Source organism: Lichenostomus cassidix, chromosome 2 (assembly GCF_008360975.1).
Source record: "Lichenostomus cassidix isolate B80296 chromosome 2, HeHo_3.0, whole genome shotgun sequence".
Taxonomy (NCBI): Eukaryota; Metazoa; Chordata; class Aves; order Passeriformes; family Meliphagidae; genus Lichenostomus; species Lichenostomus cassidix.
The window spans coordinates 60,944,280-60,971,024 of record NC_139482.1 but is presented as its reverse complement, the minus strand read 5'-3'; the positions used below and the strand labels follow the sequence as shown (position 1 = coordinate 60,971,024).

The 26,745-nt window shown below is 37.1% G+C and overlaps 1 protein-coding gene across 2 annotated transcripts in view; it reads right to left on the bottom strand.

Annotated features, from left to right (window-relative positions):
- CTDP1 (CTD phosphatase subunit 1) overlaps nt 1-26,745 on the bottom strand; it is a 100,446-nt gene that overhangs the window by 53,796 nt on the left and 19,905 nt on the right. For both annotated transcript variants that reach the window (XM_085051721.1, XM_085051722.1), the window contains exons 6-11: nt 22,037-22,127; nt 20,746-20,912; nt 18,094-19,176; nt 11,428-11,569; nt 8,340-8,570; nt 2,089-2,254 (exon numbers count right to left, since the gene is read on the bottom strand). In XM_085051721.1, coding sequence (XP_084907847.1) covers nt 2,089-2,254; nt 8,340-8,570; nt 11,428-11,569; nt 18,094-19,176; nt 20,746-20,912; nt 22,037-22,127 — 1,880 coding nt within the window. The remainder of the gene's footprint in view (nt 1-2,088; nt 2,255-8,339; nt 8,571-11,427; nt 11,570-18,093; nt 19,177-20,745; nt 20,913-22,036; nt 22,128-26,745) is intronic.

The window sequence follows — 26,745 nt, the reverse complement described above, 5'->3', positions numbered from 1 at the left end:
TGCCATAAAATCCTGCTTTATTACTTGCACTACATTTCTTGTACATGAACACAATACCTTTACTAAGGTGATGCTAGCAGTCCCAAGCTTTCCTTGCCTTTTATAGCAAACTCCCAAGAGACAATGATCTGCTGGCACTACCATGTCCAGTTCAGCTTCCCTGATATATGTCCTGTGTGCACCATCCTTCATGTCTCAGTGCTAATATTTGATCTTTGATCATATCATGTTGGGAAGCTAAAATATCAGAAAAATGCCACCCTGCTTCAGCACCGAACAAACCCCAAGCACACCCCCCTATTGGTTCAGCTATCCAAGGAACAGAGACTGGTGGAAGGGAAAACTTTTGGCACCAACTGTAACCTCAAATCATATTCCTGGAAGCAAAGCTAAGTCAACTGTGAAAAAAAGTCACTGGAATTTCAGCTTCATTTGTTCTGAAGTTCATGTAGTCTAGTTTCCAAACACAATACGCTGCTTAAGCAAAAGCATAATTTAAAAACAAATCATTGTAATTTAAGATGTTTATATTTGTAGGAGAAGTAGAAAACCTTTACTTTCTTTAGTCATAAATGTAGCAGCAGAGAGCAATCAATCACAAAATGAACGGTGCCAAAAGATTCAGACTTTTTACAAGGTTCTTAGATAGTATCTTTAAAAACAGAACAATAAATACTTAATGCAGTGAGTCTGAAAAACACGCACACTTCCTTTTGGCTCAGTGCACACGTTGCATCAGCAATTCATGAATATATTTCAAAAGCCACATGATTAGAAAAAAATGTTAGTACATAAAATCATAAAAGCAACTCGTAAGATCAATTGTCTTTAAGTACCACTGATGATACAGATGGAAGGCACAGATTGATTCAGAGACTGGTATCATGACAAGAAGAAATACTATTTCCGGTAAAGCTTGAGATCAAATGGGCAAAATACTTGAGATCAAATGGGCAAAATTCTTCAGAACAAAAAGCAAAAGAAATCAAAACTTGTCAACTCCAAGAGTTACCAGGTAAAGTTAAAAGCCTGAACTCATCTGAAATTCAGAGGAGATCATCACAGTAGTTGAAAGTTATCAGGCATTTCCCTAGCATATCAGCTTAAAGTTTTCCAAAGGTCCATCTTGAATTTACCCTGAACTGTACACATAAAGTCTCCTTCTTTCCTTAGTGAAATACGCAGTTCCCTTCTCATACCTTTATTACATTTTCCGAATATAACTCAAGGCCTGTTATAGCTAGAACCTTGGAACAAACTTCCTGACAAGACCATGGCAAGTTATATACTCCCATCCCCACTCCAGGGAACTATCTAAGCTTGAAGATGAATTCAAGATCCAGGGTCACTAAATTCTGTGGTAAAGTCACACAGAGAATAAATTCATGAAAAAATGGTGCACAGTGATAGGTAATTTTTCCTCTATGTATCATTTAATATTACACAAGATGGTGGCTCATTTGAAAGAAGCACATAGTATAAGTGAAAAGTGAGCAGCCAGAGGTTCACAATGACTTACAAATAATGTGCCTTTGTATGAAAGACATGCAGTTCACCCTGCAACAGAAAGCTCTCTTCACCTGCAAAACCATTATAGCTATGACTTAACCACGCTGCAATTACATGTCTGTGGATAACAAGGCCCCATGCTCCCATTTGTCTCTCTCATTTTCCATGCGGCCTGTGCCTTTTACATCTGCAGACCTCTCTTCTCCCATCCCACCACTGATTTTTGTTTAGATTATTTTGAGATTTACTTAAAAAAAAAACAACATAGCAAAACAACTCTAAAATGACATGTGGCAAAGCTATCCCCAGAGCAAATTTGATAACATGTTTAAATGTGGAAAAGCTATATTTAAATTAAGTTCCACTTTAAATGTCTACTTACACACCACAGTACTCTGCTCTGCGAACATAATTGCATTTTAGCCTAAGCCGTGCTTTTGTCTGCTGTGGCTTTTATTTAAGGTTACTGTAGTAGTGTACAAAGTCAGGTCACAAACACGCATAATTTGACAAAAGTTAAAACTTATGAATAACTAACAATTGTCATGTTAGAAATCTGTTCAAATTAGTTAAACTCACCTCTTTATCCATACTCTCTAAATCCTCTTTACAGAGAGTGTACAGGGGCATTGTTTCAGACATACTTGGCTGGCGTTTCCTCTTAGATGGACCAGGCTGCTCTTCATCTTCACTTGCTGGTAGCTCTTCTTCTTCAAACATCTGCTGTTGATGCGGCTGAACAACTCTGAAAAAATTCAGCGATCTCACATAAAGATTTACTTGATTCAGAGCTACAAATAAAGCCACATAAACAATTTATGACTGCCACATCTGCGACGTAGCTTAATAAAGCTCTGTGTTCATCAACAGAAGATCAGTCAAGTCTCCCAATTAATGCATTTATTTTCAATCTGACAGCTTAAGTTTTTATTCTACATTTGACAAGGCATTCACTCTCCTGCCTTTGCTTTGTTCTTTTAAGTAACCATCAAACCTTTCCTGCTGCCAAGAGATTCAGTAGCTGCAGATGCATTGCCCTTAAAATACATTTATGTTCCTCCCCAAGTGGAGTTTCTCCACCACTTCACACATTTATCATTCTGAAAGCAATGCTTACATTCTATTGCATTTTTCCTGATCTATTCTAGGCTTTTAATTTTGATTCTCTAAGTATGCCCTTCTATTTCTCAACCTTACAGACAAGAGTTCTGCATGAAGAAAGCTCACTTCTGCAGTGTCAATCTTTAGACATTTCCCACATGCTAAGCCTGGATAAGATGCAAAACAGCCAATATTTCTTTTTGGTTAGGGTATTGAAATATGGTAATATTTTCTTTTAGTCTCTATTCTATTACATTATTAATTACTGTACTTAATTCAAACATGCAGGTACAAAAAGGAATATCAAAACGTTCATTAAAATGGATAAAATAATAATAACTTCATGGGAATGGCTTTATGATAGTAATAAAAAGATAGACCACATGTAGAACAACAGCAGGAGTCTTCTACCTTCCTAGGGTAAATTTTTCTGTGACTATTACATAAATACTAAAGACTTCTGGAAGCTAAAATTACTATACAATACAGCTTAACTACAAGTACTGGTCTGTCACATTAGCCGCCTAGAACAAATCACCACAGCTCAGCATCACCGAGAATCCACTTCAAAGGTCATAAAGCTCACAGGTCACAAATTATTTATGTTAGCCATAAGACTGTATATGTGTAGAACAACTGCCACATGCAGGTATGAAAGTGACTGTATTTGAAATCACAAGGTGTTTAGAGCTGCAACTACCACGTGAGAGACCATCAACCTGTTTCTGACAGTGATTGTGACTGAAAAAGGGTACAGTGTAGTCTTTGCTGACAAGAGTTTCTGTGCAGGATGGCTAATTCTCATCAAGATGGCATTTCCAAGAAACAGCTTTAGACAAGTAGCCCCCCACAAAAAAAGCCATTAACTTAGGCAAACCCAGTCAGTCATAGGTAAGGTTCTATAAAATTGTTTCTCCTCTTGTGAAATTGACAACTTCTTAAGAAGTTTATCTAAATATCAAGGGTTTTCTTACCTCCGTACTTAAATTCCAGAATGTATTAAATCTGAAAGCCATACAAAGCTGTAGATTTTGCTCATTTTGAGAGCTCATATTCCCCAAATAAACATCTGTCTTCTCAGATCCTATGGCTAGGGTGCAGGACATTTGAATTCTTCTTTAAAATGGAAGGTGGTGAGAGAAAAGAGCCAAGACATTGCTGTGCTACCCAGACCTGTACTATCTGCTGCAGCAGAGTCCCATCAGCAGAGCAGAACTCAGCAGCACAGCAAACACATGACCCTTTGTAGTCTCTTATTTCTGTACAGTAGAATTTCTTGTGAAGCTGTAACAGTTTGGGTGGTGTGATAATGAACTAACCAAACTGGTTTTTTGCTGAAGTTTCTCACCACTGCTAACAGTTTTTTGGTTGGGTGTTTTTTACATCTCTCTACTATGTTTTCTATTTTAAAGACCACACTGTTTTCTTTTGCTACTAAATTGCTCTCAGACAGTGATTTTCATAGGTAGACGAGGAAAATAATACAGCATTCCACTGTATTTTCCAAAAGGTTCTTTTAAAGTATGATTTCCATGCCTTTTTAATATGTAACCTAGGTAAGAAAGGCAGTGATGCCATTTACATTCTTAGCAAAACAGAGGATGACAAAACAAAAGCTACAGGCATCTTAAACAACTCTTTTTAAAATATGACAAGCTTGACCATTCCAAGAACTACAGAGAAGTTATATGTAAGCAGAGCAGCCAAGCAGATTTTCTTAAGACTAGAAATAAATCTAGCTTATTTTTTAAGAACGCATTATCATACGGTTGATGAGAACTCCTCCTTTTACAGAACAGAGTGAGATCATACTTGACTACAGTACACACTGATATTAATTGTAAAATAAGTGTATTAATAGCTTCTAAAAGCTTCTGTCAGATGTTTTTCCCAGTGTTTTCCAAATGCTACTAGATAAGAAACACTGGGCTTTCTCACAAAAGCATTCCAAAAGCAATGTGAAACAAATTCTTTAAGGTTTGTAAGACATTTTTATTTTGTCAAAAACATTTTTTAGGCTTTTACATTTTCAGCTGCCTGTGAAGTTGAATAAAAATTATATACATACAAATGCACTTCTTTCTAATCAAATGAGATCCATGAGTACTTTTAAAAAAATAACACCATATTCAACCCTGCAGAGGTTGGTTGGTGCTTGCCAGTCTTACATGCACAAGGACACACATGTGCAGGGTGGATTCAACATTTGTAGAAGTAACAAGCACTCTCCTTGATACAACATCACAGTAAAAGCTAAAATAACATTATCATCACAGAAGTGTTAAAAATATTTAAGTTCCAGTCACGTATTCAATTTGGCACTTCATATTTTTGCTGTCATAATAAGATTGATAACATTAAGTAGGAAAAACAGTAACAATGAGCACGTAAATTCAGACAAAAATATTCTAAGTGAAATTGATTAATACAAATCTCCAAGTATGGCTTCAGCCACCAACATCTGCTTGACACATCTCTTCAAACCAAACATTCAGTGCATCTTAGCAGTATTTAAAACCAGAGTGCCACTTTTAACTACTCACATGTAAATGATACCCATATTTTAAGCCTTACCTCATCTGTTAGTGTATTACTAGTGTTCACTAAAGTGTAACTTGCAATATAATTTTTTTCTTTATTCTAGTCCAAGCTGCCATTAGCTTTTGCATTACTTTGAACAACACTACATTACAGATCTCATGATCCGTTTCAACTTTAGTGTTTGCTGCAACGTTTGTAGAATACTGTTTCTGTATGAAAATGCAAATTGTTGAGACATGTTAGGCATGTCAAAGCTGACACGCAGGTTATTTTTAGAGAGGAATCCCTCCAGTTCTCAGACAGAGAAGAGCTGCCACCAGCAGCCCCCAAGCAGCATTGCATTCCCTTCCTTTCTACTACAGCTGCAAACTTTTTGTCACTCTTCCGCTTGGGCTGCAACAGCTATGATAAAAAGCAGGTGCTCAAGTCTCAGAGCTGAGCACAATAGCAAGACCTGTGGCTTGAAATGTTGACTACGTTAAATGAACCATTTGTAATTTACTGGTGATAGTTTCACTGCAAATTGCATGCACATACTTCAACAAACTATACTCTATTTTAAATTATGTTTCAAGCCGAATCTCAGAAAGAAACTAAAAATGCTGAACCCCAGCACAGGGAGAACTGAAACATTCTTATGAAATGGTACTCAGATAACTTGAAGCCCTTTGCAATAACCAGCCCCACAAGGAAGAGGTTCTCCCCTAAGCACAAGGAGGTGTATTCTTAGACTAAGAGACCAACTTAGCAATGATGGCCCCAAGGGCTTCTGGTCACAGAAGTGCAATTCTGTTTCCCACTATCTGAAATTCAGAATCAGATGATGATTTGAGTTACTATCAAAGAAGATTTTTGGAGGCTTTGACTACACAATAGGAGCAGCAGTGAGTGCTAACAACTTTAACTCTGCTTAAAAAATCAATGCTTTAATTACAAACATTCCCATCTTTCTATAGAATGTGAACAACGGAGCACATTGAGTCTGTCAGGACACAAAATACATTGTCCTCTACCAATAAATTGCTGCACTAATGTACTTTTCTCTTAAAACAAATACTATATCAAATTTTAAAGTGGATGTGAAGTTTTTTTTTTTAAAGTTATCACTGATGTATGCATTAAGAGAAAGTATACAGTACTGCTTCAGCTCTTCCTCAGTCAAGACACAGCAAAGCTGCTCCTATTCAGCTTTTTGTTACTTCTTCACAGCCTTCCTGCTCTGCCTGCACTGTGGTATTTGATCATTGCCTTGCTCTTCTCCTAGACTTTGACAAAACACTCTTCAGGACCTTAACTCAGGAAGGTGGAACTGCTCTGCAGAATAGAAATGTACCTCAATTAACAGATCAGTGTTTACAGGTCACCAACTTCACCACTAGAACCAAGTCAACAGGAAATGAGGATGAAAATAATTTTTCTCAGCATAGATCTTATGCTCATCTCTTTTCTTACAGCTGCTTAGTTGTGGGGTGAAGTTGCAGCACTGAGTAACTGGATTCAGGGTCTTAAGATTAAAATCTCTCCATTTTGAGCATTGACAGTCACAAAAAAGCCTGCTGAAGTGAATAAAAAAGGCAGTAGAAAGGAGACACAGCCTCACTCCACCCTCAAAACCTGTCTGGAGCTCTATGAAACTCAGCTAAAAAGACAGCTAAAGTATATTTCTCTCCTCTTCAGTAAGATGCTCAAGTTAAGAAGTACCTCAGCACTAAGGAAAAATAGGATTAAGTGTGGACAAACTTCAAGTTGTTGACAAAGGTAAGAAAATCATTAAAATATATTATTTTCAAAGCACTGAATGATACATTATATTATATACATTATACTAATATCAACATAGCTCATCCTACTGAAGCATCTCTCAAATGTCATGACAATTATATACAGGTACAACCCTCCCAGCTTTATTTCTAGAAAAATTCTCTTCCACAACAACAGACAAAAAAAATCCAAAAGCTTTTCAGTTCCTGTCTGGATATATACTGTGTCTTCATTATTTAAAGTTTTTAATGCTCATTTATCATGTCATAGTAAAATAAAACAGACTTTAAATGACACTCTTAAAAAGGAACTGAAAACAGGACATCTTCACAAGAAGAGAGACTCAAAAAACCCGTTGACAGCAACAGGAACGCTGAAATAAGAAAAAGGCTATGAACAGGTAACAACTGAAAAAAACCAGGATAAAATATTTAACAACAGGAAGATAGAGTGGAAACATAGTAAGCTGCACTACTATACTAAATCTTTACAAGTGGTAACACTGCTGAAGTGGCAGGGAAGGGAGAAGAAACATAGAAAACAGTGTGCATTTAGAGCTGTGATTCATATTTTTGAAAAACTGAATTGTTTTGTAACAACTGCTATATTCCGATCACACTGTACAGGGAAACGCTGATCACACTTTACAAAGAAAAGCTTTGCCTTTAACTGGATACTTCCTTACCACTGAAGCCAACAAGCCTTGCTAAGCTTGGTAGTATTCCAGAAAGTTAGATCTTCTATTTAGATAACTGGGGGTGAATTCCAGATATTTTACATATCCATAAGAGACAAGGGGTGTTTTTGCAGCTTAACACGAATTTTGACAAAGTCCAGATGCCAGCCTTTGTACTTCACAAAGCAGGCTGCCTCTTCCTCCTCCTGCTTCAGTATCTTGACTTAGTGATCTGAGGATTAGTAACTAGCACTCAGCCATATGGCCTTATTTAACAATGCTCAGTCAGCTACACCCCTCTTCTATCACTTTGATACTCCTCAAAACCAAAGCTAAATGCCCGATTTGAAGGAATTAGGTGAAGAGGAAAATTTTATAAACAAGAGCCAAATGCCATCAGTTACATTTTATTAACAACACAATCCAGTATTCTAAGACCCATTAAGAAACATCAGGCTGCCTTGCTTCAGAGCTCAGTTACTGTAACATTCTTTAGAGCACACTACAGACTGAATTTATTTGGTTTGAGGTTTCCAGCTGCACTTCAGTGAGGCACAAAAAGCGTCTGGAATTGTAGCATCCTGACTTCACCTCAGCTGATTATTCACTTTCACTCATTTTCTTGGTTTTTTAGAAAGCAAACAAAGTAACTAATGTAAAAATGACAATTTGATCAAATGAAAGGATAGTGATAGTAAGATTTACTACAGAATCTAAAAATGTAGATGACTTTTAGCTACGCTTTAGGTACCTGAAGGATGAGCGTTCACCGTGGACTGGCAAGTTGATGGGAGGAGCTGGAGACTGGATGTACATTGACTGCCCAGATGTCTGTGTGCCTTTCCTGATCAGCTTTCCAGTGTTAGGATCATAAAGTCGAACTTCAGGACCAGGCTGGGACTTCGGATGGATCGGTGTTGGGTGAAACAGAGCTGTCTGAAATGTGCTGGCTGTATCAGGAAATGTGGCAGGGCTATTTTCTCTGTTAGATGGAGTTCAGGAAAGAACTGCATTAGAAATTTAAATGAGCTGTCTAACCAGAACACAAAAAATGAGCATTCCTTTTTTTCTAAAGCAGAAGAGGGAAATGGTTTGGAAAATCTCTGAAGAAACATTTCTTCTACTCCACCTCATTAAAGTCTCACTGAATTTAAAACAGAAAACTGCAAATACAAGATAATATCATATTTAAATTATTAGAATATTAGTAAGTGTGCCTTAAAAATTGTCTAAACATACAAAGTTAGTGAAATGACTTCCAGGTAGTAACAACAGCACAATTAGTGTAGTATGATAATCTGCATGTATGCAACAAAGAGAAAAGCAGGTTACTGTATAAAGCCTTGCTCCCTAAATTTGCTCTGAGAGAAAATAAACATAGAGTTAACTTGCAAGTCATTCTAAATAATTTTAAAAATACTAAGCTGCTTATGATCACCCTGCTGCATTTTAAAAACATAACTTTAGAAGCGTCAGCAGAAACATTCAGAGATTCACCCTTACATGCAGGAAACATGCAGGAATCACCCTTATGGCATACTATCCAATTATGATGAAGTGCCATCATAATTGAATAATAAAAAGAATAATAAATAATAAAAATAAGCAAGCATATTGAAATAAAAAATAGCAAGCATATTGAAAAAGTTTTAAAAATCATCAGATGAAACAGCATGTTATGCTCCATGAAAGTAATGCTATATTAAAAAGAAATCCAATTAATTAGTAACAAATATTAGAAGTGGCAAAAAAATGAAGTTTTTACCACATGCTTTCACAGACATTTCTGAAGTAATCTTGTAGCAATAACACTTATGGTAAACCAATCCAAGTTTACCAATTCTTTTCTTGCTATCTTAAGTTCATTTTACATGCAAATATTTTCTCAGACTTCATTCCTCCCCTATTTTATAAATGCTTTGGACCAGTAACCACTATTTCAAGCAGCTTCATTACACAGAAAGTATTTTCCAAAGTAGTTGCACGTGCTGGGTTAAAGTAAAAGTACTTGCATTAAGATCGGTATCTTACTGACTGTAGCTTGGGTGGGGGGGGAAGTATGAAGTTAAGATGTATTGCATTTGAAAGACAGAAGTAGGAAAACTTATGTTTCAGTAAAATGGAAGAGTAAATTATTACAGGGAGGAAACCAACATTCATCTAGACATCAAAAAACAATGTTTACAAGCCACTGTCCAGGTTTCTACTGCAAACTTTGCAGTGTTAGGCACCTGAGACAAATTAGCATCCCATGCAAATATTCCAAAGTTTGATTAAAAACCACCTGATAGTACTTTCTAAAGACTAAGCCATAACCACGCCACATGTCTTTTCCTAACTTATAGGGATCCTGTGTCTCAACCTAGTGTCCCATTAGATAAATGCCCTCACTTTCAGGTATTTCTTCAAAGCCTTACACACCCATGTTCTGCCCTCAAAGGCCATCTTGTAAGCAGAAAGTAAATCTCTACCACACTCAATCATACCAGTATCAGTTCAATACAGAAAACCCAATATGCAGTGCTCCTTCCTGTCTAAACATGGAAGGGGAGATCCTCTATTAGGCTTGCAAGATGTGGGTTTATCCAAACAGGTAAGTCAAGAAGCAGAAGCTGGCTTGACAATACCTTGTCATGAGTTATTTTAGCCATACCACTATCCTGAAGAGGACTGTTCATGACATCCCTCTGACTTCCTCTTTGCTAATAATGTTTTTGGCTGTCCCTTCTATTTACTGTCACCCTAATGCACTAGTTTTTACCTTTTCTCTTTTAACAGTCTTACCATACCAAAACTGTCTCTCACTACTTCTCTTCTTCCAGTTTTTGCTCTTATCTTCATGCATTTCAATTCTTCTTAGAACTTTCTATAGTATTTTTCTTTTTCTCTCTTTCTCCTGATTTCACAAAAAATGCCATACTTCTCCAACTTTTCATGTTATGGAAGTATGTACCTTTTTTGGCAGCATCAATGATCCTGTGCTTCGGTGGCATTCTGTATGTTAGCTTACGGATGAACTGAAAAGGGCAATGTCTCCAAATTAAAAGAGCTAATAACAGTAACTGCTAAAGAAAGTACTGTTACCACAAGTTTTCACCTGATTGTGCTAGTTGCTGAAATGCCTCCTGAACTGTTGACTGTCTTCAGCTTAAGCAAAACAGAAATAGACAAAAATGGGGAGTTCTTTCATAAAATCCATAAGCACTGAGTTTGTCAGAAACCAATTTTATGGCTGCACCACCATTCTGAGTTTGTCAGAAACCAATTTTATGGCTGCACCACCATTCTGAGTTTGTCAGAAACCAATTTTATGGCTGCACCACCATTCTGAGTTTGTCAGAAACCAATTTTATGGCTGCACCACCATTCTGAGTTTGTCAGAAACCAATTTTATGGCTGCACCACCATTCTGAGTTTGTCAGAAACCAATTTTATGGCTGCACCACCATTCTGAGTTTGTCAGAAACCAATTTTATGGCTGCACCACCATTCTGAGTTTGTCAGAAACCAATTTTATGGCTGCACCACCATTCTGAGTTTGTCAGAAACCAATTTTATGGCTGCACCACCATTCTGAGTTTGTCAGAAACCAATTTTATGGCTGCACCACCATTCTGAGTTTGTCAGAAACCAATTTTATGGCTGCACCACCATTCTGAATTTGTCAGAAACCAATTTTATGGCTGCACCACCATTCTGAATTTGTCAGAAACCAATTTTATGGCTGCACCACCATTCTGAATTTGTCAGAAACCAATTTTATGGCTGCACCAAGAAATCACCATAATTGTACGAATAACCTGTTTTCATGGCCCCTATTCCCTCAAGTTAGCACTTACCTGTGTGTTTTGATGTAGTCATCCTTCAAGGGAAAGAGCTGTTCCTCCACCTTGTCCCAGCGCTCCAGGCAGCTCCACAGCCAATCAGGGTTTACAACATGGAGGTCCTTGCAGTCCTGAGCTTGCCGTACTTTTTCTGTGCCTATTACAGAGTCAAACATAACACAACAGTGTTCCCAGAAACACAGAAGATAAACCAGTGTGCAGTTAGAACTAAGAATAACATTTTGTGATCAGTCGTACAAAAAAAAAAAAGCAAAACTCCTCCCCAATCCAATAAAACAATCAAAACTAATAAAAGTGAGAATCTAAAGATGCAATACCTCAGACTCAAGATGGATGAATGTAACTTCCTGAAAGACTAGCACCACAGAAGTAGCCCACTAAGATTTATACAGAAAATCTCTGCATCTTCTCTGAATGTTAACCCAACAAGCAACACAAGTGCACTTCTGTATTGTATCTCCCTCACTTGTATTTGTCAGTAGTCTAAGCAGAAGCAGCTTTTCAATGCTGTTGAAGCCCAATTTACCATACTAACTTTTTTTACACATGGTCCCCTGTTCATACAGTGTGCTACCTTTTAACAGCCTGCCACTTAACCTCCATTTGCCAGAAGTGGAGACAAAGCAGAATTCCTTTGTGCCAAAATAGGAACAAAAAATGTGAAGTTAAACACGGCAAGCTAGCATGCAGTCCAGGTGAAACCATCAACAATGCAGCTTGCAAGTAACAGGTGATCTCAAATTCTACTCTCTGGGGATGCCAGAACAAGAGAGGAACTCAGTAAAGTTGCCACAAATCTGTCAAGCATCAAAATCAGTGCTGTGGTTTAATCCCAGCCACTCCTTGACTACTTCAACCACCCCAGCGGGATGGGGAGGGGAATCAGGAAAAAAACATTAATACCGGTGAGTTAACAACAGCTAATGAAACAAAGTAAAATACAGTAATACTAATAATATGAGCCCGTGTCTGTTTTCACACATGTGAAAACAATGAAGCAATGAAGCCTCCAGAAAAAAAAAAATAAATCAAGTTTCAGAACAATTCTGACAAGGAAGCAAGAACAGCAAATTAGTTTGACATTTTCATCAGAGTTCCCTGGAGTTTCATCTTCGTGACTGTCATTTAACAACATGATTTCACTTGTTTCAATTAAGATCAAAATCTTGAAGTACCCATACTTCTTCACATAATTTGAAGATGATAGGAAGTAGCTAATCTCAAATACTTAATGCACTTTGTACAACCTGAACTACAATCCACACGGACAGACAGATGAACTGAAATGCACTTGAGGATTGACCTAACTAGTTGGTTAGACAGCTCAGTTTAAGACTTCAGTAAATTTAAAAGACTAAATAAACAGGAAGGGCAGGAGATAATTGTCCTTTACCAAACTGCTGAAAGCTTCTGTTTCCCTACCTTTCATCCCTCAAACCCAGTGGAATACTGGAATAGGGCTAAATCTTTCTTTAGATACAAATACGTTTTTTCTTGGATTTAGATTAACAAAAATGTTGTGTGCACAAATACATTTCTTCTATACTCAGCTGTAAATGCATACAATTGCACAGTCCAGGATATAAAAACTGTACATATAAAGCTTTACTCCACACTAGTATCATTGCAAAAAAACCAACAACTTAAGAATCCAAGATAAACACAAACACAAAATGAAGTATAATTTAAGATACAGCCCTGTCCAAACCTCTAATGATTTGGACATGTTTTATTTTAATTCTTGCTGTGAAATAAAAATAAAGTCACTGTCCAACAAAGGTTCAGTGAAAACAATTTTAAAACTGCAACTGTGTTAGACCCAGCACACCACTGCAGTTCCACAGGTTTTAAATAGCTAAAATGTAAAACTCTAATGAGGGAGGTCAGTGCACCCCTGATATCATACATTCCCCGATATAAGAAATCTGTTTGACAATTAATTATCAGTTACAAAAGCAACTGAGAGCAATTTCATGCAACAGTTGTTGGAAATGAGCCAGTTTACAGTGCCAGAAGGAGGTTTCACAGGAGGCATTATTATTTAATTAACCTAAATAGGAATTGTAGAAATACCTGCAGTTAGAAACAGTTGTGTATAAAGCTGTATTTAATTTATACACATGGTATATTTCAGAGGAAATAAAGCAAAGGTTCTGAAAGCAGATCAATTTAGAGATCTGAGAGAAAAAGGACTGAAGAAGGTAATGACTTGGCTTGGACATTGCTTACTTTTGAGAATAAAGGATAAAAGCAGTGACAACATAATAGAAACAAACAGGTAAGAAGACAGCTGTTAGAAAGAGTATGCTAAAATCAGGTCCATAAGCATAGGAGTTTCAGGGCAAAAAAAGCAACCAGAGCAAGAAGTCCGGTGGAAGTTTAGGTACTTGTGCCTGATATTAGATACTGAATCAAATATCAGACAGAGCTGGCCATACTGTCCTGCACATAACAGCTCTGGAGCTGACTGAATACAACATACAGTAGCAGTGATTTCACTCATAAGCACACACAACACTTAATGAGAGCGGGTGATGCTGTTGGAAATATGGGACTATGCTGCTTCTCCTGGACTTCATCAGGGGAAACCTTGACAAAACTGTAAAATTGCACCTTTACCTCATATGAAATCTGAGAAGTTACATGATAATATGCTTCCTGCAACTGTTTTTCAAACTCGTGTTTCTGCAGTGATGTCAGGTGTTTCATCTTGCTGCCCCTTCCTCCCCACCCCCACATCCTGCATTCATGAATATCTGATTGTTTCATATTGGATGAATGCTGAGGACCTATGTAAATTCTTCTTCTAGTCAACAGGATTATAATAGGAGACTTAAACAGGAAAGCCAAAATGGCACTATTTTGTATGAAGTTGCTACTGGAACTAGATGGTCTTTAAGGTCCCTTACAACCCAAATGTTTTAGGATTCTATGAAGGCTGGTGATATTAAGACATGTGTGTAACCAAATCCACCTCCCAAGAGTCAAAAGTCTTATCTTTTTCACCTCCACAACATCAAGGCTTTCTGCCTCCTCCCCATTTCTAAAGCGCAGCTGCCTATTGCACACTTCAGCATACTGAAAACTGCATGAGGAAACATAACAGTGTCCTCTCGGGAAGTGTTTCCTATTTACAGCTGACATCTTCACAAGTCAAAATTTCACATGTATGATGTACTCAGAACAAGATTTGGTGAAACATTAAATTTAACTGGGAGGAGAAACAGCACAGTGATACTTAATATGCTTGCCTTCTCTTCTTCCCTTCCCCAGTGTAACTTCTCCTTTTGGAATAATGCTTATTAAGACAAAACAGAAGACAGATTTTAATCCATCTGAGCAACAGTACTTCTTAGGCAGCTAAAAAAATCTGAATTACCCATCTGAGCTGAAAATCACTTGGAGAAAAACTGTTTTTCCAGACTACTTTTTTGTGTTATTGTCATCTAATCACCTTTCCGTACTTCCAATTCCAAAGTTGTTCCAAGAAGTTAAAAAGGCACAGAAGATTTTCCATATGAAGCAACTGGGGCCCAAATTCATCACATCTACTTTGCAGATAGTATTGGAAAATGTTATTTTCAAACCTGGGGAAGGTGCTCATCAATTCTACTTCTGAACTTGTTGAAACAGTGCTCAGCTGACTGTGGCCTCTGACTCAATCTCACCCATGAGGAACTTGGTGTGTGTGCTCAGGGCTGTGCCAGGACTAACCAAAGCACATGATGGGGAGAGACCACCAGCAGCACTTGTACAGCACTCTCCCCATTCTAACACACCAAAATCAACTTATCCTTATGGCAGTTTGTAACCAGGCTGCCAGACATTGCTTGAAAAATCCAACCACTGAAAGTTTATTTCTGTTCAGATAATTTTTATATACAGATCTTAATTTACAATCAAATACTGAAGCTCTTCTGCAAGAATGCTGACCTAACATAAGTGATAGATGTACTGTTCTGAGATTATGCCTAAAGTTCAGGTTTAACCCTGCACTATGCTTCACCAACACAAGCACTAGGCTCACCTGGTCAGTGTCCAAGCTTAGAGCAATGCTTGACTGGATGTTTTTTAAAGACACAGCCCTTGAAAATATTTTTCAGGAAAAAACACGGTTGACTTAGCATGGCTGTAGGAAATGGAATGGATTCCAATATATTTTCAAAAATAAGAAAAAAAATTCAGGGCCTACACTGGTGTATGTCCATTCCTACCACACTGCGATAATTTTTGAGAGATCGAAACAGCTTTATTTGCTCCACCACCAAAACTCAATACAAAAAAATCAACTACAGTGTCTTTCATCTGCTCAGGAAGGAACATAACAAGGTTTATGAAACAGTGTGGTAACTGCTTAGCCAAGTGTGTACAGAGCTATAACAACTCATCCTACAGTGCAGTTTACTGATGCTCAAAGCAAACAGCAGATGTTTCAAAAACTGAAGTAAGATTTATGCAGCCCATAGACAAGTAGAAAGGAGTATCAGGTAGCCTTTTCTCAGTCACTCAGATTAGTGAAAGCTGATTAGATGATGCAAAGATTCTGTGTTTTACAGTAATTCAGGCAGATAGTATTTTCTGCCCTATGTAATGAAAAAAAATCCTAATTATTTTCAAGAGCAAGGATTTATTTAATTTCAGAATTCAGAGTACCAGTGTCTACAGAGAAACAAGCTACCTATCTGTAGAGAAAGAGACAAACATATATAAAGAAAAAAAGAAATTTAAATTATTTACTCTAATGGGCTGGGAAGAATGCTGTAAATACAACCGAGAATGGTTTTCAGAAGGTGTTCATTTCAATGCACCAACTTATGATGAGGTCACTCTGCAGGAGAAATTCCATGACTTCAAGACCTAAGGGGTAACTGTTTCACACTGACTTTTCCCCTTTTATGGCTTCTGCCAAATTCTTCCTTTGCCTTCAAAATGAGAAAGCTAATAGTATTTACCTACCCCCCAAACACTGCTGCAGATTAAGTATATGCCATTCCTTACCTCTCAGGTAATGCAAAGTAAACACGTAACTTCAGCTGCTTGTCAGAATCCCAACTCTGCCATTGCTAGTGTGGTCACTCAGAAAGACTGAATTAAAAGGTATTTTAGGATCACTTTTCACAAACACGTTAAAAAAAGAAAAAAGATAAAAGTATAGATAGCAATGTTGCCTGGTCTCACGTCATTGACTTCTGAATAAAGCTCATAAAGTGACATGCTTTTGTTTCTCCTTTTCATCAGCAATTAGACATCAAGCAGTGCTTCAGATGTTTGCCATGGGAGCCAAAGATGCAATATTTGCATGGCTTACTGTAAGCAAGAGGCTTGTAAGAATTTGCTCTCTAACCATACAAGAATCACTATGAAAATCACATTGACAGATGAATTACCACAAATCCAGCTGTGACAGGACAAAAATATCCTTAAAATCTCTGATTAAGAAGTTTCCTTCATGAAATTATAATGATGCAGCATAACTACTCCCACCTAATCAGAGATGAGAATAATAGCCTCCAGTTGAAAAAAACCCAAAACTCCATCACAAAACCAGAACCAGTCAATCCACAAGGATCTTACAAAGGGTTATTGGAGAACACAGTTTTTTTCACTCTAAATCCCTCTGTTTCATTGCCATTGTTACAGAAATAATTTTTAAGTGATGATGAAACATGACAACAGTAATGCTCATTAGGCAGAAATGACTGCCAATTTATCTCCTCTAGAATTAGTGCAATATGCTATTTAATCAAAAAGCAAAGTTAAAATAGTTTTTCATATTCAGACGTACTTTAGTGCATGATTCACTAAGAATGTGCGAGTGGCATATAATTTACTTCTAAAAATAGAACACAAGGATGCATAGATGCATCTACATAAACACACAACCCTCACACTGTACATTCCAAAAAGAAACAAGAAAAAAGTCAACCGCATCTCATTATCACATGATGTGTACCTTAACGTGTTTTTCATACTTTTCACTCTAGACAAATATGTTTATTTGGGACGGTCTCATTTACATTTACCCTATCAATTTTACCCCATCATGTAATAGTTGCATCTGATATACAACTATATTCAGAAGCCATCTAGTTTAAGATAAACAAAGCAACTTCAAAGTGAAGCATTTTCAGATTTGAAACTGGAAAAACCTCTTACATTGACAGCTATTATGTCTCCAATGAAGTAAGCTTTAAGCACAGTGCAGTGACAAGGTATCATCAGTCTCTTAAGATAATTTGAATTCCATACCAAGTGAAACTGAACCATGAGAGGTGAATTTGAGAAAATGAGAAAGAGAGCACTGCTATACCTTTATAGCAAGACCACCAAAAATTTTGACACAAATATTAAGTTTCTATTCAACAATTTTAAGTCTTTGACTATCAATAACCAATCCTTAACAGAAAACTGAGACATGACGTATTACATAAGAAGATATTTAGCAGGTCCTACTTTTCACAATTAAAAGCCCCATTTGAGTAAAAAGAAGAAAAAAATCCTTTTATAAAGGCTGCTAAACTGTTTTATGAAGAATCTTTCCTTTTAATTTCAATCCTAATTGTAGTTACATTAAAGCCCATAGACGACACAAAAAAGAGCTCAAGGCATGAACTGTAACAGACTAAAAGCTGCTGGAAAACCCAAGTCTCAAATACCTACCCGTCCTTGCCGCAATGAGATGCGTTGCTTTATCAGGATCATCGGCACTCAGTACGAGATTCTTCACAATTTTAGCTCCAAGTGCTGTGGCATGATAGTGTTCCCGTGTCTTTTCAATGGGGAAGTTTGTCGGGTAAAGTCCGCTAAATATTATGGTTACATCTGCCAACACTTTACTTTTTAGTTCTGGTACTATTTTTCTGATATCTGGAATTTCTTCAATCTCTTTTTTCAGATATTTATCATACTTTGTGTAATAATCAGTGTGAACTCGCACAAGGATCTCCTCGAGGTATATTAAATGGTCATCATTGTCTGTATCATCTTCCTCCTCTTCCTCCTCCATGCTCTGGTCTAAGGACTCACCCATTGTAATTCCAGACTGTTCACTAATCTGAGATTCTGTTTCAGCTTCTTTCTTGTCTGCAGACCCATTTCCTAAATCACAAAGGCTTTCCTGTTCACTTTCTTCTTGTGCTTCAAGATCAATTTTGTCCTGGGTATTTTCACTAGGTAAAGATTGTATGTCCCCAGAATGGTTGACCAGACCATCCTTTTTCTCACTCACATCAGTGCAACTCTCTTGCTGCAAATTTTCATCCTGCAGAGATTGCTGGGATTTCTTCCAACTTCTCTTCTCTTCATTCTCACTATCTGATACAGAAGTGGATGACTTTTTGGTATCTAACCCATCATCACTTTCACTGTCACTAGACAGTTCAAAGTCCAAGTCATTTGTTGTCTTCTCTTGGGTTTGCTGCTTCTCTGTAACTGTTGTATCAACTTGTTCTAACAAAATCTGATGTTTTGTATTTGCCAAATCATTCGTGACCTCACTGTCCATTTTGTGATCAGTGCTATCATTTATGGAATCCTGGGCATTAACTTTATCACTAGAGTTCACATCCCCATCAGATGTTTCACTGCTTACAGAAGTACTTCCATTTGCAGTGCAAGTGTCCTTTGCAGTCTTCTTGAGACCATTGCTATACTCTTCTACACATGTGACATTCTTAATTTCTTCAGCATCTTTTGCTGAAATCACTGCTGAATCCAATGCCTCAGGTTTTGTAGAGTGGTTTGCTAAGACAAGGTCAAGAAAGAAAACATATACATATTTTCTTATTTCCTTAAGATTATTCAAAATCTAATTTCCTTTGAATTTAAACACAGAGTTTACATATGGATTTAGACTTCATTACACTTGGAAGTGATCACTAGGGTTTCCAAAGTTGTTAAGATTCTCTAGGTGTCGATTACTAGAAAGGACCGTCCAAACATTACTTTTTTAAAGAAGTTATATAAGCAGCTTTTTTTTTTTCTTTAAATCACAGGTCATAAGTAATGATTTGCTAACTCTGCAAGCATTAAATTATTTATCTTGTAGTGTAAGTTTTATGATTACATCTTAGAGCAATGAAAATAAACAAATGGGGTGGACAGGGGCAGAATTGGCTTCTTAAGGTCCTAAACCAGAACTACAGTAAAAGAACTTAATTTATAAACATCCATGTCTTTCATATTACCTGATTTTCGTGACAAACTAACTATTTTAGTGCTTGAAAATATATACAAGTTTTAGCAATACAAAGATGCTGTTCAAGCCTAATTTAAGACTGATGGAATGCAAGTAAAACAGTAATAGTGTCAAAAGCAGAATGGTTTTAGGATGTGTCTGCAGATGTCTGTGGAAGTAGAGAGACAATTAAAGAAACCACAGACATCCAAAAATTTGCACACAAACGTTCACTGGGAACCGTGTGAAGTCACACTACTTTGTCTCCCTCTTGTGCATATGTCTGTCCTGCAAGTAACAACAGGAGTCAAGCGTAGAGGTCCTGCATTACAGTGACCTGATTCAGGTTGATCATGTTATTCCTGTTTTCATATTGGACACTTATATTTTAACAAGGGAAAGAGAGCAATGTCACATGTATCAAATTAAAAAAAAAAACAAAAACAAAACCCAAACCCTTGGCTAAACTGGAAAAAGTCCTGCAATTATTTCTTATCACATTGTGTTTCAAATAGATTTTGCTCCCAAATAATTACCAATCTAGTGATGTGTACTTTCTAAATCCATTATGTGTATTACACTGCTGAGCCTGTTGAACATAGGGTTCTTGAGTCAAATGCCAGAACACCATGTTCAATAGGTGCTAAAAATTCAACGAACTAATTTTATTAGCACAATTTAGACTGGGAGGCAAGCAGAGATAAGCACTCATTTTCAGCAGTGTGTTGAGGCCAGAGTTTATTAACTATTCCTCCAAGTCCCAAGCACAAGGAAAGGACTGAAGAGGTGAAACCTACAGAGAAGAAAAAACTAACATGTTTTACATAGGAGTGTGAGGGAGAAACTGTCCCCCTCTACATGGTCTTGAACAGTTCAGTGTATTGCCAAATCAGCTCTCAGCCACAACACTATTATCAGTACTTCACTTCTGCTCTGGCTGCTGCCAAAAGGAACACCCTCAATAAGAACAGTCCAGTTTTACCAAGCTACTCACATTTGTGCTGTCAACTCCAACAGTCTGGGACTGCCCATCTGAGCAAAACTGCAATACTAGTAAGACCACCTCAACGACTTACATTAATCATGTTTTAGAAGTGGACGAAGTTATAAATATGGTTTAAAAACAATCTAATTACCTTTCTTCTTCATTGGCATTTCTCTTGATCCAGGAGGTGCATTAATATCTCCTATCCCCTGAAAGTACACATATTTCTTCACAGTTATCAAATTGGGTGCAAATTTCCAAACATCCTCTCTGTCATCAATGATGCAAACCATGGAATCTCCACATGGAAAGAGATCTCTAAGAGACAAAAAAGTTAATAAATTAATCCAGGTTTAGAAATTTATATAGCTATGAAAGCAATTTGTGACGATGCTCTGGTTTATTATGAGCATGTCTGCAGAACATGCTTATATAGGAACTTACAAAGAGTCGGCAACATGTAACTACAGAATTCAAAATACAAACTTCAAACAAATTAAGGTTAATGAAAAAAGGAAAACACCTCTGTCTTAAAATCTCTGTCCCAAAGGCTAGAAGCAGAAAATAACAAACCTCTGCAAGAACAAACCATTATAACATTTCAGTTTAGTTTTCACTGCTTTTTGTTGACCAACAGCCCAAAGTCAACTATCACAAGGTCAATACACTACCTATATAAATAAGAAAAAAGACTCAAGAAGAGTTTTTAAAGAGTAGATTCATTCAATCCAAGATAAAGGAAACAAAAGTATTCATATCAGCCATCACTTAGGAGGAAAAAGAGGTAGAATATTTAAGATGCAAACAGAGCAAGAAAAGAAAAAAAGCTTCTCATTTGCTACAGTCAGGTGTGGAGGGGCAATAATTGTTAGTATTTCAAGAAGCTGGCTTAAACACATCTGTCTTAGAAAAAATCTTGGCTTTACACTCTGAAAAAGATGAGAACTTGAATTTAGACTAGAATATGAATTCAAGGCTCTAGATGACCTAACTTCAAGAAACACTAGGAATACAAGGTGCTTTTAGCACATTTGAAAACCAGAATACTAGGTATTCAATTATGAATTAACCTCAAACTCAAAATTTTGGCTTAATTAAAAAGCCCACAACATACAACATTATAGAAGATCACACGACAAGGTGGAAATATGGTTGTTATTAGAAGAATAAGAAGTGAAAGTGAAAAAAAACGATGCCATTACTTCATACTCTTACCATGCCATTACTTCATACTCTTGTTCTGCTACCACAGAAGCCATTAAGTAGAACAAATGCCTCAATGCCCAACGTCTCAGTTTTACTGAGATGGTTTTGGTATTTAAGAGGCAGATGAAGAAAGATATCAACACATTAAGGGAAGAGGGAGTAATTTTTAATTCATTTAGCATATATTCTCTGTTTGTTGTCCTGTTCCGTATAATGCCTACGACCCATATACATACCTAAGATTCCCAGTTTTAGAAAATGGATCGATACATTCATCCCTTGACAAGATCCGATGGGAAAAAAGCTTCTTTTCAGGGTCCAAAAATCCTTTTGGAAGAAGAAATTAAACTTAATGTTCAAGATGTTTGTTCCTTGTTTATGTTCTATATACTTGAGCTACTTTAATTTGTGCAACAGCAGTTTAACAGAATTTTAAGGCACAAGATCATACAGGAGAAAGTACAGTGGATCAAGTACTTGTAGCTAATACAGTGAGACCAATTTTTAAAATCCCATCTAATTTTCTTTCAAGATGGCAGGAAAACTGACATGAAAATAACTGAATTTGTGACAGCCAAATAAATAAGGCCGAAAAAGATACAGCAGGCGATACATACACATGATTTTTGCAACTCACATTTATCTCTCTATAGTTGGCTCTTTAAAGCTAAATGCTCTCCTTAGCTCATTATGCCTAGGGACTGCAGAGAAGCCTCACAAGAGTTGGCAATGTGCTGCAATACTTAAGCACAGTAGGAAGTTAAGGGACAGTTCCAGCCAGAGCTCTTGCATTTGCAGGTTTTAAGTTGTACCTCTAACAGCTACTTCAATACATTTACATATAATTAGTATATCCTGGGATTTCTGGAACTATTTAGGCCCAGTTGTAGTAACTTTTCTAACTGCACTCTTTAAAAAAAAAACCCAAATAAAAACCCAAAACCAAACCAGAAGCTGTGCTAGCTGATCTTAAAACAAGATAAACTGCCATTACTTAGGAAAATGGTGACTTAGGTGTACAAACACACATGCACACGCTTCTGAACCTAGTCTCCAATAATGAAGTTCACCTTCATGAGCAGATCACAGCCACGTAACTGCTTAGAAAGAAACTGGAATATTACATGCTAACCTTTATTTTTCATTTTACTGAATTTGTACTGAAGTTAGTATCAACTTCTCATTATTATTCTGAATAATACAAGGCAGTCAATACTTACTTGGGAACAATTTTTTGAAGTTTTACTGTCTTCTGTTTTAAATGGTGGCTATATTACAGCCAGAACCAGAGTTCAAAATGACCACAGACTCTATGGACCAACTTTAACTTTCCTTCAGGGAGCTCTGAGATTTGCACAGAAAACATGTTCAACTCCTTTTAAAAGTGTAGCTCCCAAGAGTACATTAAGTTGGGACTTCAAAAACAGAGGGTATGAGTTTAAAAAAAAAAAAAAAATCAGTAGTCACTTCTGAAAGTTGAACCTGTATGTATTTAATATTAATGTGTGATTGGAATAACTTAAAACCCATAAAAGCAAGAAAATTCTGAGTTAAGGACAGAGGTTCAACCTTAACTCACCCGACTATGCTTAAGAATTGCTGCAAACTCGTAGAATCATCCCCTGTAGTGAGACCCTTGCAGTACCTAGGCATAATGAATTGAGAGAATTAGCTACAAAGATTTATTGCTGTACACAGATACTTTGACAAAGCACAAACGCTGTCATACAGGTTGCTGTTCTCCCCAGCAAAATTCTCTTCTACTAATTGTCTGAACACACAGGAACTCTCTAGACTGAACTGACAGGAGTGCACTGATTACATGGCAAAACTTCAGTGAGGCACTCAACTGCAGTGCTGTCCAGCTAAAACTGTAAGAAAAATGCAGTTGAACGAAGAAAGTCCAAGTGCAGAAAGCCTGGCTGCCAGGGATTAGAGATAAGGTAGCATTCTAAAGCTTCAGAGTAATGCTTTATCAATAAACTAAAAATACATTGAGAATAGAGCTCATCAAAGATCCATCTGCAAAGATACAAGCCCATCTCAGGAGAGTCCAAAGCTAAGCTACCTGAGTAACAAACACAGAAAATAGCATGGGCCTCTTTTTAAAATTTCTTTCCAGGTCAAACTCTTTGGTTTCTTTTAGATGTTCCCTAGTCAACCAAATCAACATAAACAATTTCATGTTTTCACATCTCAGGGAAAAGGCAGGTAACATTTCATTCATCCTACATCATCTGTTTTCTTCAATACACTAGGCACCCACCAAAGCCACTCTCTCTCCTCTGCAGAGAAAATGTAATGAAGAGTTCATGGGTTGAGATACAAACTGAGCTTTCATTTATTCTCATAAATGAGACACTCTGTTAGGTATGCCCTCAAGTTTCTTAAACAAACTCAAGACACTATCATTCCCCCAGTTTGTTTCCCATTATCTCAGACTGGGTCTTTGCACATAGACTTACCAAGCTGTATTGCCTGCTCTTATATAGACTCTCTTAGAAAAGCAAGTTTGTAAATAAGTAAAACCGAAGTTAAAAAAAACCATCAGAAGATGCAATGCTGAAAACTAACTCATATTGGGGAAGTCTCAAACCTTAGAGAAAGATTGAGTTAAATAGCAATTCCTAGGAGAAGTTATATAACTGTTGGAATAAACATGAATTTGAGGAAGTCCTTTTATAAATAAAACTAAAATTGAATTTCTGAAGATTTAGGTTACCTTCAGTTCTACTTGAGATTCTATTTTACAACCTGGAAAGAGCTGTTGACCCAATCTTTCAACAGCTGGGACAACTTCAGGTACTGGTGATTATACATACACACTGTATACATACTGTAATATAGTTGCAGTAACAAACCATGAATGCCCTCAACTTTGTCCTGCTTTCTAAATTTCATTGTAAATCTGGAGTGACTTCACATTGCTTTATGATTGCCTAATAGCTTCTGAACTCAAAATTCACTGTGGCATTTTACAGCTAGCTTTTAAGCTGACATCCATATTAAATGTACCAAACTTCTCTTATGCAGAGTAGAAAAAGAAAGTAACAATTGCCCCAAAAAATTATTTACTAAAGAAATACTCCAGGGAGCTCTAGATAATAAAATCCAAAGCTCAACTCCATAAACATGCTACCAGATATCACTTTGTAAACATGTCAAACTAAGAAAGGGTTTAGGATAAATTATTTCAGCAGATATAAATGGTGTTTACAAGTATCAGCTAATCCCACTTAACAGCTGGCAAGAGTCAGCTGAGATGAGAGAAAAGGACTCACAGTACCTCATCTCTTTTCAAAAGCCTTCTAGGACATGAAAGGAGCAGGTCAGAGTTCAGAATTTACAAAATAATACAGGATGTATACACAGGACCTAAGCAAACTACCTTTTTCTTATAAAAAAGATCCCCTGCATTTTATTACAAGTTTCTTCTTTATGTAACATAGGTATAACAATAAAATATCAAACTGACAGCTTGGTGAGAAACCATTTAACCAATACTGCCATCAAGTGTTCTCTGTACATATCATCTATGTATTTCCCTGGTACTGCATCCTGACTACACAGGTGAGCATGTGGGCCAAAGGCTTTTGCCGAGAAACGGAGGCTTGACAATCCAATATGAATTTACCACAAGCTTCAGTTTATTGATTTACAGCAGACAATTTTATAGTGTAGTTAACTAACTCATGCATATTCTGTAATCATACAATACTATTGGTTATATACTTCCACGCCCTAAGTTTGGCTACTTGCCTTAACATGTATCTATGTTTACCTATAGTGCCTGATTTCTGCATATTTGTTACCAATTAATGCATTCTAGACGGCCCCCACGACTTCTATGTTGCAGAAAGTCGTGGTGACCTTAGATCGCTGATTGGACGAAGGTATCTAATTAATAGTTGGCTGAATATGGCTATTGTTAAGAAGCGGCTTGTTAATAAGCAATCTATCTACATCTGCGTGTCCCTTCTCTAGAAGCCAGCTTTCCACAGGCTTTACCCAGTGTTTGTCCACAGATTTCAGCTGAAACTATCACCAGCACTGCACAAGTAATTCACTTGCAGTTTGAATGCTTTTGATGAGGTTAAACAGCTTCAGGCAGAAATTCAGAAGTCTAGGGATGTCCGGAAGCAGCATTACCCTAATTTCCCTAATTTACTCATTTGGTGGCTATTTCCTCTATGAAATAAATCGGGTATCTTGAGTATAATGCCCAAAATAAGTGCCAGCCTGAGGCAGCACAGGGACTGCAGGGTAATCCACATTTTAGCTCAGAGATTAAAATGGGCAGAGGACCAAATCACACATTGAGAGAAGACATGGCAAGCACTTACACATCATGAGTTAACTACCTCTGCATCTCCTCCCCAGCTCTTCTGCTATACAGCTTGTGACCTTAGGACAGATCTTGGCATACAGATCCAGGTGAGGAAGATTGTTCCTCCACTTTCTTACTACCATGCATTTAAACCTAGCATAAGAAAACTATTCCTCTTTTGCCACAGAAAATAAAAACGCATTCTAAGAAGGATGCACAAAACTGTTAATGCATTAGCAGTACACAACACTTAATCCAACAGCAAGACCGACAAAGCTTTAGGAAGAGTCTTCAAACAATGTGGTCAAAGACTGAGTAACATAGAAACATTCAGTTGTACGGGCAGGACAGGACAGGCCTCAAACTTTTCAAGAAGAATTAGCTAGACACCACAAATAAGCATCACATTCTGATTACAGAAATATTTGTATGCTGTCATTACAAGCCTCTTCTGCGGCATTTAACATGCATAAAGAATTGTTTGATTTTATATTTTTTTTCTAAAGTGTTTTAGAGCTCACTAGGATAGCTAGCACTCTAACTATTTTGGAATCTTCCTTTCTTGCCAAGAACTGGCATCACTGGGACAGTGTTGCTCAAAGCACTCCTGGCAACATG